The sequence below is a fragment of the Oncorhynchus clarkii genome, chromosome 15 (genome assembly GCF_045791955.1).
Source record: "Oncorhynchus clarkii lewisi isolate Uvic-CL-2024 chromosome 15, UVic_Ocla_1.0, whole genome shotgun sequence".
Taxonomy (NCBI): domain Eukaryota; kingdom Metazoa; phylum Chordata; class Actinopteri; order Salmoniformes; family Salmonidae; genus Oncorhynchus; species Oncorhynchus clarkii.
This window is the reverse complement of record NC_092161.1, coordinates 12,645,067-12,661,448: the sequence shown is the minus strand read 5'-3', so window position 1 is coordinate 12,661,448 and position 16,382 is coordinate 12,645,067. Positions and strand designations below refer to the sequence as shown.

Below are 16,382 nucleotides of genomic sequence, written 5' to 3'. Positions count from 1 at the left end.
GCACTGCTCCATGGAATCGAACCAGGGTGTCTGTAGTGACGCCTCAAAAACTGAGATGCAATGCCTTCGACCGCTGCGCCACTTGAGAGACCAAGTATTGAATACTGGTCTGTACTGAGAAAAAGTTCTGAGTAAAAAGTCTGAATACTTATATAAATGTGATATTTCAGTTTTTTATTTTTTAATACATTTTCCACAATTTCTAAAAACCTGTTTTTTTCTACGTCATTATGGGGTATTGTGATGTCATTATGGGGTATTGTGATGTCATTATGGGGTATTGTGTGTAGATTGATTAGGAAAAATATATATTTATACCATTTTAGAATAAGGCTGTAACGTAACAAAATGTGGAAAAAGTCAAGGGGTCTGAATACTTTCAGAAGGCCTGTATAACGATAACTTTATCCCATTATGCAAAAATATGAAAGCAAATCCAATCAAATGGAACAATCTTCCCATAAATCTTCCCGGTAGAATAAACCTCTTCAGAATGGCACGGCTCCCAAAGTTGTACATTTATTCTCAGTAATACCAATTACACCACCGAACACATTCATTACAAAAGTATTCTCTTTCATAACAGACTTTATATGGGCAAATAAAACGTATAGTATTAAATAGGTATAAGTTGGAAGGTTGAGAGCTTCAAGTTCCTTGGTGTCCACATCACCAACGAACTGTCATGGTCCATGTACACCAAGACGGTCATGAAGAGGGCACGACAACACCTATTCCCCCTCAGGAGAATGAAATGATTTAGCATGGGTCCTCAGATCCTCAAAAAGTTATACAGCTGCACCATCGAGAGCATCCTGACTGGTTGCATCACCGCCTGGTATGGTAACTGCTAGGCCTTCGACCGCAAGGCACTACAGAGGGTAGTGACAAGATTCCTGGCACTCAGGACCTCTATACCAGGCGGTGTCAGAGGAAGGTCCTAAAAATTGCCAAAGACTCCAGTCACTCTAGTCATAGAGTGTTCTCTCTGCTACCGCATGGCAAGCGCTACCGGAGCGCCAAGTCTAGATCCAAAAGGCTTCTTAACAGCTTCTACTCCCAAGCCATACGACTCCTGAACAGCTAACCAAATGGCTACCCGGACTCTTTGCATTGACACAAATTACACACCTGCTAAAATCGGTTACCTATTGAACATACTTCTTTCCGTAAGAAAGGAGGGGTGAATAGAAATATATTTTGACTTGTTGAAACAAAGTTTAGGGGTACATTTTCAGATTCCTTTCTCTTCAAGTTGAATGAGTGGGATATAAAGAAGTGATGTGGGGCTCCTTCCTCAAACAATCGCATGGCATGTTTTCGCTGTAATAGCTACTGTAAATCAGACAGTGCAGTTAGATTAACAAGAATTTAAGCTTTTAGCCGATATAAGATACTTATATGTACCTAAATGTTAAAATCCATAATATTTATAATTATTTATTTGAATTGCGCACCCTCCAGTTTCACCGGGAGTTGTCCCGCTAGCGGAACACCGATTTTTTTAAGTGTAAAACTAACAATGATTCAATAATCCATACCTTTTGGGATTGATATAAGGTCCAAAAGTTATGGGCGGAGCTAGAAAGTTGGCTGTCAGAAGTATTACAATGTAAACATACTTTTAATCCGTCTGTCTGCATATTTCAAGACATGGAATATGAGGGTGTAGTGAGATATTCAATGGGCTGGGCACCTTTCTACTCAATCATCTTGAAAAAAACCTATTCTTAAAAAACGGAACATCAACCAATCCTCCATCGTTAACACAATGGAAAGGTCAAATGCTTTATTATCTAAAGGTGGAAAGCGCGTGGGCGACAGAGAGAAACAAAATGGTGTAGTTTGAGGCCATGTGGCAGAGTGTGATACGGTCGCTGGAGATGGGGGTGTGAGCAGGTGGGTCCGGGCAGGAGTGATGTTGTGGATGTTTGTGTTCGTCTGTATGCTGTCATTTGTATGTGTATTTTTTGTAAAACACCGGATGCACATTGTTATACTGAATAAACGAGTCATGAATAGAAGTGTGAAGCCTAAAGTAATCATTGTTTGTATAGGTCAAAGCATGGCTAATGTCGTTATGTCTCTATTTTGGTTTGGTCAGGGCGTGAGTTGGGGTGGGCATTCTATGTTTTTGTTCTATGTTTTGTATTTCTGTGTTTGGCCTGGTATGGTTCCCAATCAGAGGCAGTTGTCTATCTTTGTCTCTGATTGAGAACCATACTTAGGTAGCCTGTTCCCACCTGTGTTTGTGGGTAGTTGTTTTCTGTTTTGTTTATTGCATCTTGCAGAACTGTTGGTTTGTCGTTTTGTTGTTTTTTTTGTTCAAGTATTTGTATTGATTAAAAGGTATTATGAATACTTACCATGCTGCACCTTGGTCTTCTCCTTCTCCCAACAACAGACATTACAGAACTACCCACCACCAAAGGACCAAGCAGCGTGGTAAGGAGGAGCAGTGCTATAAGGAGGAATGGACATGGGAGAACATTCTGGACGGCAAGGGATCCTACACATGGGAGGAGATCCTGGCTGGAAGGGATCCTACACATGGGAGGAGATCCTGGCTGGAAGGGATCGCCTCCCATGGGAACAGGTGGAGGCAGCAGGAGAAGGAAACCAGCGGTACGAGGGAACACGGCTGGCAAGGAAGCCTGAGAGGCAGCCCCAAAAATGTATTGGGAGGAGGTACACGGGAAGATTGGCGGAGTAAGTTAGGAGACCGGAGCCAACTCCCCGTGCTTACCGTGGCGAGAGGTTGACCGGGCGGGCCCCGTGTTATGCAGTGAGGCCCACGGTGTCCCCAGTGCACAGGTATAGCCCGGTGCGCTACATCGCAGCTCCTCGAATCGGGCTGGGCTAGAGTGGGCATCGAGCCAGGAGGGATGAAGCCGGCTCAGCGCATCTGGTCTCCAGTGTGTCTCCTCTGCCCGGGTTATATGGCACCAGCCCTACGCACGGTGCCCCCGGTTCGCCAGCACAGCCCAGTGCGGTCTGTTCCAACTCTCCGCACTTGCCGTGCTACAGGGGGTATCCAGCCAGGACGGGGTGTGCAGGCTCGTTGCTCGCGACCTCCAGTGCGTCTCCACGGCCAAGGAAGAGGCCGCCTGTATGTCTCCCCAGCCTGGTGAGTCCTGTGTCTGCTCCTAGAACCACGTCCCCCTCCTGTCCGTAGCTGCCAGAGCCGCCCTCCTGTCCGGAACTGCCAGAACCGCCCGTCTGTCCGGCGCCGCCAGAGTCTCCCTCCAAATCGGGGCCCGCAGTAAGGGTCCCCAGTCCGAGGTCAGCGGCGAGGGTCGCCACTCCAGAGGCACCACATAAGTGGGCCAAGACGAAGGTGGAGTGGGGTCTACGTCCCGCACCAGAGCCTCCACCGTGGTGAAATGCCCACCCAGACCCTCCCTTATAGGTTCAGGTTTTGCGGCCGGAGTCTGCACCTTTGGGGGGGGGGGGGGGGGGGGGGTTACTGTCACGTTGACCTTAGTTTCTTTTTTTATGTTTCTATTTTGGTTTGGTCAGGGCGTGAGTTGGGGTGGGGATTCTATGTTTTTGTTCTATGTTTTATGTTTCTGTGTTTGGCCTCGTATGGTTCCCAATCAGAGGCAGCTGTCAATCGTTGTCTCTGATTGAGAACCACCTTGGTCTTCTCCTTCTCCCGACAACAGACGTTACAGCTAAACTGAACATATAACTATTATTGTATTTTTATTCTATGCCAATCATGTCCTGCTGGGGATGGACACAGTTCCTAACCACAGAAGATTAATGAGGGACTTTTGGGTGGAATGAAAACATGAGTCTGTATCAACGTCTACACAGAGCAATATCACTCACCGTTACATTAAACTAACATTCTGCCCAGAACGGACTGCAGTGAACTACATGGTTATACATCAACACACAAACCCTACGCAATGTTCTTCCTGACAACGGTTTGGTGTCATAGAAACCGTGACCTTCTGGTTGCCAAGGCTGTTTAGAAAACCCAGCTCGGTCTCCCATGGCGACAGGGGTTCTATTCTGGTAGAGTCAGTGCTAGGCTCTGTCAGTACGCTCCACTGAGCTCATAGACTCACAGTCATGAAATACTGTTTTCACCATGTAACTAACTTCCTGTTTCTAGTCACTGGGGAAAAAGCTTGAGGAGTTAGGCCCCAAACCACAGTCATCCTAGGATCATCCTGCAATGTGTGTGTGTGTAGTTTCCTTACTTGTCTCCTTTGCTACGAGCGATGCCGATGAGCTTCTCTATCCCGCCGGCGTCTCTCAGTGCTTTGGCATTCTCCATGTTCTTAGTGATGACCTCATGCAGAGCGCAGCAGATAGCCGTTACCGTATCATCTGACATGGTCTTACTGGGTGCTAGTGGACCCGCGGAACCGCAGTTAGTCCCACCACTGCCCCCAGTACTGCTATTGCTGCTGCCCGGTAACCGGTGGACAAGGTCACGCATGGCGTATTTACCTGTGAGGAGAGGGGAACAAAAGAGATATTGCTTGGGTTAGAATTCTGAATGTGTGTGTGGTATGTTTTTTTATTTAAAGACAATCCTCATTGATTCAAAAAACATCAATCTCCTTGTTCCCCTCCTCATCTCCTGTCTTTGATGGAAATACAGCCCCATTCACCAGTATCATCCTCTAACAATCAAACCTTACAAAGCAGTACCACACTTCCTCACTGATTGTTTGAGAAATGTTCTGCACTGCATTCAAGGACAAAAATCTTTCTAAATCCTCAAGCCTGTCTGTCCTCAGTCTCTCTCAGTGTGGTCTGTCTGTCCTCAGTCTCTCTCAGCGTGGCCTGTCTGTCCTCAGTCTCTCTCAGCGTGATCTGTCTGTCCTCAGTCTGTCTCAGCGTGGCCTGTCTGTCCTCAGTCTGTCTCAGCGTGGTCTGTCTGTCCGTCCCCAGTCTCTCTCAGCGTGGTCTGTCTGTCCTCAGTCTCTCTCAGTGTGAACTGTCTGTCCGTCCTCAGTCTCTCTCAGCGTTGTCTGTCTGTCCTCAGTCTCTCTCAGTGTGGTCTGTCTGTCCTCAGTCTCTCTCAGCGTGGCCTGTCTGTCCTCAGTCTCTCTCAGTGTGGCCTGTCTGTCCTCAGTCTCTCTCAGCGTGGCCTGTCTGTCCTCAGTCTCTCTCAGCGTGGCCTGTCTGTCCTCAGTCTCTCTCAGCGTGGCCTGTCTGTCCCCAGTCTGTCTGTCCTCAGTCTCTTTCAGCGTGGCCTGTCTGTCCTCAGTCTCTCTCAGTGTGGCCTGTCCGTCCTCAGTCTCTCTCAGCGTGGCCTGTCTGTCCCCAGTCTGTCTGTCCTCAGTCTCTCTCAGCATGGTCTGTCTGTCCTCAGTCTCTCTCAGCGTGGCCTGTCTGTCCTCTCTCAGCATGGTCTGTCTGTCCTCAGTCTCTCTCAGCGTGGCCTGTCTGTCCTCTCTCAGCGTGGTCTGTCTGTCCTCAGTCTCTCTCAGCGTGGCCTGTCTGTCCTCTCTCAGCGTGGTCTGTCTGTCCTCAGTCTGTCTGTGGAGCAGCTCTGTGCTGAAGTCAATACACTCTGACTCATCTGGTATTTGGAAGAAAAGATTGACGTGGACGAGAGGAAATTAAGGGAAGAATCTGACATTAACAGAAAAGAGAGTAATCAGAATGAGAGGAAAACCTGAGTAAAAGCCGGATAGAGGGAAGGATGGAAGGAGGGAACAATAGGTCTTCCCTACACATTAGCCTACACCCTCTTTGGGAATCTTTCATGCTCAATTGGCAACACGTTATCATTTCACAAAATGTCAACATTGACACACATCTAGGAGGCGGACATCTTTGACTGATGATGACTCTGAATGATCAACATGACACACATCTAGGAGGCGGACATCTTTGACTGATGATGACTCTGAATGACCAACATGACACACGGGTGAAGAGCTGCTCTTTCAGATTGAATCCTTTTCTCTATTGAAATGTCATTTGTCCATGTGAGTCGATGGTTACCTACACAGGAAAATGGAAGTCAATAGGTTCATTGAAGACGGAGCAATTAAGACAGCTGTCAATATCTCACTGGTGGACTAGATAATAATACCTTATCTCTCAGCAGGACAGGACTAGAACCCAGATAATATACCTTATCTCTCAGCAGGACAGGACTAGAACCCAGATAATATACCTTATCTCTCAGCAGGACAGGACTAGAACCCAGATAATATACCTTATCTCTCAGCAGGACAGGACTAGAACCCAGATAATATACCTTATCTCTCAGCAGGACAGGACTAGAACCCAGATAATATACATTATCTCTCAGAAGGACAGGACTAGAACCCAGATAATATACCTTATCTCTCAGCAAGACAAGACTAGAACCCAGATAATATACCTTATCTCTCAGCAGGACAGGACTAGAACCCAGATAATATACCTTATCTCTCAGCAGGACAGGACTAGAACCCAGATAATATACCTTATCTCTCAGCAGGACAGGACTAGAACCCAGATAATATACTTTATCTCTCAGCAGGACAGGACTAGAATCCAGATAATATACCTTATCTCTCAGCAGGACAGGACTAGAACCCAGATAATATACCTTATCTCTCAGCAGGACAGGACTAGAACCCAGATAATATACCTTATCTCTCAGCAGGACAGGACTAGAACCCAGATAATATACCTTATCTCTCAGCAGGACAGGACTAGAACCCAGATAATATACCTTATCTCTCAGCAGGACGGGACTAGAACCCAGATAATATACCTTATCTCTCAGCAGGACAGGACTAGAACCCAGATAATATACCTTATCTCTCAGCAGGACAGGACTAGAACCCAGATAATATACCTTATCTCTCAGCAGGACAGGACTAGAACCCAGATAATATACCTTATCTCTCAGCAGGACGGGACTAGAACCCAGATAATATACCTTATCTCTCAGCAGGACAGGACTAGAACCCAGATAATATACATTATCTCTCAGCAGGACAGGACTAGAACCCAGATAATATACATTATCTCTCAGCAGGACAGGACTAGAACCCAGATAATATACATTATCTCTCAGCAGGACAGGACTAGAACCCAGATAATATACTTTATCTCTCAGCAGGACAGGACTAGAACCCAGATAATATACCTTATCTCTCAGCAGGACAGGACTAGAACCCAGATAATATACCTTATCTCTCAGCAGGACAGGACTAGAACCCAGATAATATACCTTATCTCTCAGCAGGACAGGACTAGAACCCAGATAATATACATTATCTCTCAGCAGGACAGGACTAGAACCCAGATAATATACCTTATCTCTCAGCAGGACAGGACTAGAACCCAGATAATATACCTTATCTCTCAGCAGGACAGGACTAGAACCCAGATAATATACCTTATCTCTCAGCAGGACAGGACTAGAACCCAGATAATATACCTTATCTCTCAGCAAGACAGGACTAAAACCCAGATAATATACCTTATCTCTCAGCAGGACAGGACTAGAACCCAGATAATATACCTTATCTCTCAGCAGGACGGGACTAGAACCCAGATAATATACCTTATCTCTCAGCAGGACAGGACTAGAACCCAGATAATATACCTTATCTCTCAGCAGGACAGGACTAGAACCCAGATAATATACCTTATCTCTCAGCAGAACAGGACTAGAACCCAGATAATATACATTATCTCTCAGCAGGACAGGACAGTGGAACAGGAGGGACAGGAAGGACAGTGGGACAGGAGGGACAGTGGGACAGGAAGGACAGTGGGACAGTGGGACAGGAGACACAGGAGGGACAGGAGGGACAGTGGTACAGGAGGGACAGTGGGACAGTAGGGACAGTAGAGACAGGAGAGACAGGAGGGACAGGAAGGACAGTAGGACAGGAGGGACATTGGGACAGGAGGGACAGTTGGACAGGAGGGACAGTGGGACATGATGGACAGGAGGGACAGGTGGGACAGGAAGGACATTGGAACAGGAGGGACAGGAGGGACAGGATGGACATTGGGACAGGAGGGACAGGAGGGACATTCGGACAGGAAGGACATTGGGACAGGAGGGACATTGGGACAGGAGGGACAGGAGGGACAGGAGGGACAGGTGGGACAGGAAGGACATTGGAACAGGAGGGACAGGAAGGACAGGAGGGACATTGGGACAGGAGGGACAGGAGGGACATTGGGACAGGAGGGACAGGAAGGACATTGGGACAGGAGGGACAAGAGGGACAGGAAGGACAGTGGGAAAGGAGGGACAGTGGGACAGGAAGTACAGTGGGACAGTAGGGACAGGAGGGACAGAGGGACAGGAGGGACAGTGGGACAGGAAGTACAGTGGGACAGTAGGGACATGAGGGACAGTGGGGCAGGAGGGACAGTGGGAGAGGAGGGACAGGAGGGACAGTGGGACAGGAGGGACAGTATAGACAGGAGGAACAGTGGGGCAGGAGGGACAGTGGGACAGGAGGGACAGTGGGACAAGAGGGAAAGGAGGGACAGTAGGGACAGGAGGGACAGGAGGGACATGAGGGACAGGAGAGACAGTGGGGCAGGAGGGACAGTAGGGACAGGAGGGACAGGAGGGACAGTGGGGACAGGAGGGACAGGAGGGACAGTGGGACAGGAGGGACAGTGGGACAGGAGGGACAGGAGGGACAGTGGGGACAGGAGGGACAGTAGGACAGGAGGGACAGTGGGACAGGAGGGACAGGAGGGACAGTGGGACAGGAGGGACAGGATGGACAGGAGGGACATTGGGACAGAGGGACAGTGAGACAGGAGGGATGAGATACATGTATTACACTGACAGTAAAACGAGCTCCTGTTGGGCAGAGCATTACAAAACAATAAATATCCCTGTGTGTGTGTGTGTGTGTGTGTGTGTGTTCATGCGTATGACTGCAGGGGTGGCTTTAGATAATCAGGACATGTAACAGTATGATGAAATGAATGCAATCAGAAATGACTTAATTCAACTGCTGTTGCTTCACTCTGCAGACCAAGATTACATCTAACAGTCAGTGTTGAAACCACACCTGGTAATCGCAAGTGCACACACACACACACACACACACACACACACACACACACACACACACACACACACACACACACACACACACACACACACACACACACACACAAATGCCACAGTGGTTAGACTCCTTCTCTAGTCTCTGATTACATCCTGTCTCCTGACTCCAACAGAAGAAAATACTTAATCAACTCAATAATGAGTGATTTGATTTAAAGTATGGCAATTATACTCAACAATTAGTGTGTGTGTGTGTGTGTGTGTGTGTGTGTGTGTGTGTGTGTGTGTGTGTGTGTGTGTGTCTCTGTTTGTATGCGTGTGTGTGTGTGTGTGTCTCTCTCTCTCTGTGTGTGTGTGTGTGTGTGTGTGTGTGTGTGTGTGTGTGTGTGTGTGTGTGTGTGTGTGTGTGTGTGTGTGTGTGTGTGTGCTTTGATTGTTTACTGACAGAGAATAGAGAGTGTTATTGAAAGGAAATTGACTATAATTGCCCCAGTGGAATGTCTAGGCACAACACATAAACAGTTTCTCTGTTAAGACCTTCACTTTCACCTGAGCAACCATGTATGATCATCAATGATAACTTGAACAAAGGAAGGGAGGGAGGAAGGAGAGAGAGGGAGAGCAAGAGAGGGGGAGAGGGGGAGAGGGGGAGAGAGGGAGAGGGAGAGCAGGAGAGGGGGAAAAGGGGAGAGGGGGAGAGAGGGAGAGCAGGAGAGGGGAAAAGGGAGAGGGGGAGAGAGGGAGAGCAGGAAAGGGGGAGAGGGGGAGAGGGGGAGAGAGGGAGAGGGAGAGCAGGAGAGGGGGAAAAGGGGAGAGGGGGAGAGAGGGAGAGCAGGAGAGGGGAAAAGGGAGAAGAGAGAGTACAGAGGGGGGAAAGACTACAAGAAGGAAGAAAGCATGCGTTTCCACACAACTCAAACAGGGCGTTGGACTTTCCTTGCCAATGGCTGAACCTGGGCGTCTTTTTAGGGGCATCTCCTGAGTGGCGCAGTGGTCTAAGGACCGTGCAAGAGGCATTACTATAGTTCATGGTTCAAATCCAGGCTGTATCCCATCCAGCCGCCATTGGCCGGGTAACAATTGGCCCAGCGTCGTCCGGTTTTGTCTGGGGTAGGCCATCATTGTAAATAAGAATTTGTTCTTAACTGACTTACCTAGTTAAATAAAAAAAAAATATAACTACTAATAAAGTGCTGTATGCCTCATCAGCCACAGGGGGCACCAGATCACAAGCAATCAGGTAAGTCAACTCAACACAGGACCCAGCAATAGGGAACCTAATGATATTTATGTATAGACTCATACAGTTCAGAACGGACCTATTATGAATGACGTCAGTGCCTCAGGTATGCAAATGTCACTCTGTGAAAGATGACCATTGGCCAGCTAAATACACCAGCAGAAATCACCCAACCGTCCAGCAATGAGGGAAATTCTCCTTCTTTAGGAGACACGGACATTGAAAAAACAGAAAAGACTGTTTCAAAGAGGTTAGAAAATGAAGGTAAATTGGGAAAGGGCCACGTTGCTACTCTACCTATTAGAGATAGTAGTTTCAATGAATGCAGCATTTCACACCTGTAACATCCTGCTCTCTGAGGCTTTGATGTGGCTGGGTGACAGACGAGAGAAGCACACTCACAAACACATGTACACACGCACACGCACACATGAAAGTTGTATGGAGAACAGATCCACTAGATCACACATGAAAGACAGGGGGTTGTATGGAGGACAGATCCACTAGATCACACATGAAAGACAGGGGGTTGTATGGAGGACAGATCCACTAGATCACACATGAAAGACAGGGGGTTGTATGGAGGACAGATCCACTAGATCACACATTAAAGACAGGGGGTTACATGGATGACAGATCCACTAGATCACACATTAAAGACAGGGGGTTGCATGGAGGACAGATCCACTAGATCACACATGAAAGACAGGGGGTTGTATGGAGGACAGATCCACTAGATCACACATTAAAGACAGGGGGTTGTATGGAGGACAGCTCCACTAGATCACACATTAAAGACAGGGGGTTGTATGGAGGACAGATCCACTAGATCACACATTAAAGACAGGGTTTGCATGGAGGACAGATCCACTAGATCACACATTAAAGACAGGGGGTTGCATGGAGGACAGATCCACTAGATCACACATGAAAGATAGGGGGTTACATGGATGACAGATCCACTAGATCACACATTAAAGACAGGGGGTTGCATGGAGGACAGATCCACTGGATCAAAATATGTGTTTGAAATAATAGTGAATAAAAATGTGTGATTTAATAAGGACATTTCTGAGAAGAGTCTTTTTCCTTTTTTCTGGAATACCTGTCTGGAAAAGTGACGTTGTTGTTAGTGGTCATAGAATGGGGGTCAGATGCTCAGAATATTCCAGATGACTTCACCAGTACTAACGCCTACCTCTGTCAGAATATACCTGAATAAATGTTAAATGCTCTAAGTAAACATGGTTGACCAATCTCGTTACTGTGAACCGTCTCTGGCACCTCCTTAAGTACACCTTACAATGATCATTTCTATAGTCACCGTCTCATCCTGTACACACGACTGTTAACAGCCCTTCGAGCTGGTAGGGGAGAGGAAGCAGGCAGGACTGCCAGAGAGGAAATGTAGCGGGTAAATCGAATGTGACGTACACTTACACACATGACTAATTCCATAGAGAGAAGAACAGGAGTAAACAAACGAGTGTATGGTGAAAGCTACCAGATGATTACACTCTTTACCCCAGAGCTACTTTCTCTTTGGCACACCTTGGTGTTTTGTTCATGCAAAAATTTGTATAAGTGTGTGATGGCGTGTGTGTGTGTGTGTTGTGAGTCAGACTGTGCCCTGCGGACGCTGATTCCTCTGCGCTCTCAGTGTGTGTGTGTGTGTGTGTGTGTGTGTGTGTGTGTGTGCCCTACGTACTCTGACTCTGTAGACTCAGGTTCCTGTAATTAATGGCCGCCTACAGCACCCTCCCTGCGTTTCCGCAGCAACCCTCCTGATCACTGATGTCATCATCCGGAGACACAAAGAGCGGATCCAAGGAGGACTACATTAACTAATGTATAAATAGGTCTGAACCCAGACATGGAGAGAGAGAGAGAGAGAGAGAGAGAGAGAGAGAGAGAGAGAGAGAGAGAGAGAGAGAGAGAGAGAGAGAGAGAAGAGCCTCGGCTGGCTACCTGAGCTAATATAATGTAGTTGGTCTGAAACCAGACATGGGAAGATGGGACCAGAGTGAGGGAGAGTAGAGAAGGAAGGAGAGGTAGGAGATGACTGAGGGTGAGAGAGCAGGAAGAGAGACGGCCCTTTTACACAGAACATATTGGTATTTTACCACTATTCATCACTCTGCTAGAGCTAGGTGGCATGCACCGTATCCCCCTCTGTCTCTTGGGCATACACATGCTCATCTCACGCGTCATATTACCCACTATAATTCAATTGTAGCAGGCGACGACGCTGACAGTTATTGTAACGCCAAAACGTGATTCATTCACCACACAACCAGTCAGGTGAATAGGACAGGTGATAGGACAGGTGCATAGGACAGGTAGTTAGGACAGGTGGTAATGACAGGTGAATAGGACAGGTGGATAGGACCTGTGATTAGGACAGGGATTAGGACAGGAAGACGTAAAAACATGACAGATAAGTTGAATAATATTATGTGACAATGAACACATGACATAGAACTTCAGTTGTATCACCTCTCTCCTTCTCTCTCTTTCTCTCTAATTCTCTCTCCTCTCTCTTTCTCTGGCCTCTCTCCTTCTCTCTTTCTCTCCTCTCTCTTTCTCTCTCCTCTATCCTCTCTCCTTCTCTCTTCTTCTCTCTCCTTCCCTCTCCTCTCTCCTCTCTCAGTTTCTCTCTCTTTCTCTTTCTCTCTCCTTCCCTCTCCTCTCTCCTCTCTCCTTCTCTCTCCTCTCTGGGTTCCTCTCTCTTACTCTCTCTTTCTCTCTCCTTCTCTCACCTCTCTCTTTCTCTCTCTTCTCTCTCCTCTATCTTTCTCTCTTTCTCTCTCCTCTTTCCTTCTCTCTCCTCTCTGTGTTTCTCTCTCCTTCTATGCATTTCTCTCTCCTTCTCTGCATTTCTCTCTCCTCTGTGTTTCTCTCTCATTCTCTCTCATTCTCTCTCCTCTCTTTCTCTTTCCTGCTCTCTTTCTCTCTCCTTCTGGGTTTTTCTCTCCTTCTCCCTCTTTCTCTCTATGCCCCTCTCCTTCATTCCCTCTTTTTCTCTCTCTCTCCTCTTCCCCTCTCTTACTTTCCTCTCTTCAACATCCTTCCTGATAATAATAAGAGAGGACAGTACTCCCATGACTGTGAGAATAAAAATGTATTTGTCTGGCCCAAACAGGGTTCATCTAAAATCACTACTGCTCTATCATTGCTTAACCACAACAACAACACCACAACACTGCAATTCCCAATGACACACCCATTTAGCACGGATAACACCGGACTTAACCACAGCTCAGAAGTTAGTGGGGAAAAGGAGATATTCTACAGGCAACGCTCTTAGGTAGAATAAACACAATGGTGCTTGACAATGAAGAGGAGAACCAAAAACTGTCTTAGACACAATCAGCTTGATAGATGGTTAGAATGGCTTCTATACAGTACATAGGTATTCTATACAGTACATAGGTATTCTATACAGTACACAGGTATTATACAAAATACATAGGTATTCTATACAGTACATAGGTATTCTATACTATACATAGGTATTCTATACAGTACATAGGTATTCTATACATAGGTATTCTATACAGTACATAGGTATTCTATACATAGGTATTCTATACATAGGTATTCTATACAGTACATAGGTATTCTATACATAGGTATTCTATACATAGGTATTCTATACAATACATAGGTATTCTATACATAGGTATTCTATACATAGGTATTCTATACAATACATATGTATTCTATGCATAGGTATTCTATACAGTACATAGGTATTCTATACAGTACATAGGTATTCTATACAGTACATAGGTATTATACAAAATACATAGGTATTCTATACAGTACATAGATATTCTATACTATACATAGGTATTCTATACAGTACATAGGTATTCTATACATAGGTATTCTATACATAGGTATTCTATACAATACATAGGTATTCTATACATAGGTATTCTATACATAGGTATTCTATACATAGGTATTCTATACAATACATAGGTATTCTATACATAGGTATTCTATACATAGGTATTCTATACAGTACATAGGTATTTTATAAAATACATAGGTATTCTATACAGTACATAGGTATTCTATACATAGGTATTCTACACATAGGTATTCTATACAGTACATAGGTATTCTATACAGTACATAGATATTTTATACAGTACATAGGTATTCTATAAGGTACATAGGTATTCTATAGGGTACATAGGTATTATATACAGTACACAGGTATTCTATACCATACATAGATATTCTATACAGTATATAGGTATTCTACACAACACATAGGTATTCTATACAATACATAGGTATTATATACATAGGTATTCTATACAATACATAGGTATTCTATACATGGGTATTCCATACAATACATAGGTATTCTATACAATACATAGGTATTCTATACATAGGTATTCTATACAGTACATAGGTATTCTACACAATACATAGGTATTCTATACAATACATAGGTATTATATACATAGGTATTCTATACAATACATAGGTATTCTATACATGGGTATTCCATACAATACATAGGTATTCTATACAGTACATAGGTATTCTTTACAATAATTAGATATACTATATAGTACATAGGTGTTCTATACAATACATAGGTATTCTATACAATACATAGGTATTCTATACAGTACATAGGTATTCTTTGCAATAATTAGATATACTATATAGTACATAGGTGTTCTATACAATACATAGGTATTCTATACAATACATAGGTATTCTATACAATACATATATATTCTATACACTACATAGATAATCTATACAGTACATAGGTATTATATACAATACAAATATATTATATACAGTACATAGATATTCTATACAGTACATATATATTCTATACCGTACATATATATTCTATACAGTACATTTATAATCTATACAGTACATAGGTATTATATACAGTACATAGGTATTCTATACAGTACATATATATTCTCTGTGCTACCCGTTGCTATTACTTTTTCATACATGCTCATATCCCACTCCAGTCCAGGACCTCCCCCTCCCGGCTTCTTTACCTGCGGGATGGTCTGAGACCATCCAACCGGACAGCTGATGAAACAGTGGGTTTGCACAACTGAAGAATTTCTGCACAAACACTGGAGAAGTGTGCTCTTCATGGATGAATCCCAATTTTTACTGTACGGGGCAGATTACAGACAGCCTAGCGTGTATGGCGGCGTGTGGGCGAGCTCACAATGTCAACATTGTGAACAGAGTGCCACATAGTGGCGGTGAGGTTATGGTATGGGTAGGTATAAGCTACAGACAACAAACACAATTGCATTTTATTGATGGCAATTTGAAAGAACAGAGATACTTTGACAAGATCCTGAGGCCCATTGTTGTGCCATTCATCCGCCACCATTACCTCATGTTTCAGCATGATAATGCACGGCCCCATGTTGCAAGGATCTTCTGAAAATGTCCCAGTTCTTCCATGGCCTGCAGTCTCACCAGACGTGTCACCCATTGAGCATGTTTGGGATTCTCTGGATCGACGTGTACGACAGCGTGTTCCAGTTCCCTCCAATACCCAGAAACTTCTCACAGCCATTGAAGAGGAGTGGGACAACATTCCACAGGTCACAATCAACAGTCTGATCAACTCTATGTGAAGGAGATGTGTTGTGCTGCACAAGGCAAATGGTGGTCACACCAGATACTGACTGGTTTTCTGATCCACACCCCTACCTTTTTTTACAGGTATCTGTGACCAACAGGATCTGTATTCCCAGTCATGTGACATCCATAGATTAGGGCCAAATGTATTTATTTTAATTGACTGACTTCCTATATGAACTGTCTTCAGTAAAATCTTTGAAATGGTTGCATGTTGCTTTTTCCCCTTCATTATAAATACATGGTATTTATACTGGATACTTTGTGTTTATCTGTAACAATCTTAATGAACCTCATGTCACATGTAAACATCTACAACAGCTTTATCCCCTGCTGTTCTCACACATAAACTCAACCACGTCCACAGAGCTAGAAATCTCTCTCTCTCTCTCTCTCTCTCGCTCTCTCTCTCTCCCTCTGTCTCTCTCTCTCTCTCCCTCTGTCTCTCTCTCTCTCCCTCTGTCTCCCTCT

The 16,382-nt window shown here is 45.1% G+C and overlaps 1 protein-coding gene across 1 annotated transcript in view; it reads right to left on the bottom strand.

The window, feature by feature from the left end:
- Positions 1-16,382, bottom strand: part of LOC139366914 (catenin delta-2-like) — a 573,021-nt gene that overhangs the window by 52,781 nt on the left and 503,858 nt on the right. The window contains exon 21 of the mRNA XM_071104665.1: positions 4,212-4,464. Within this exon, the coding sequence (XP_070960766.1) occupies positions 4,212-4,464 (253 nt within the window). The remainder of the gene's footprint in view (positions 1-4,211; positions 4,465-16,382) is intronic.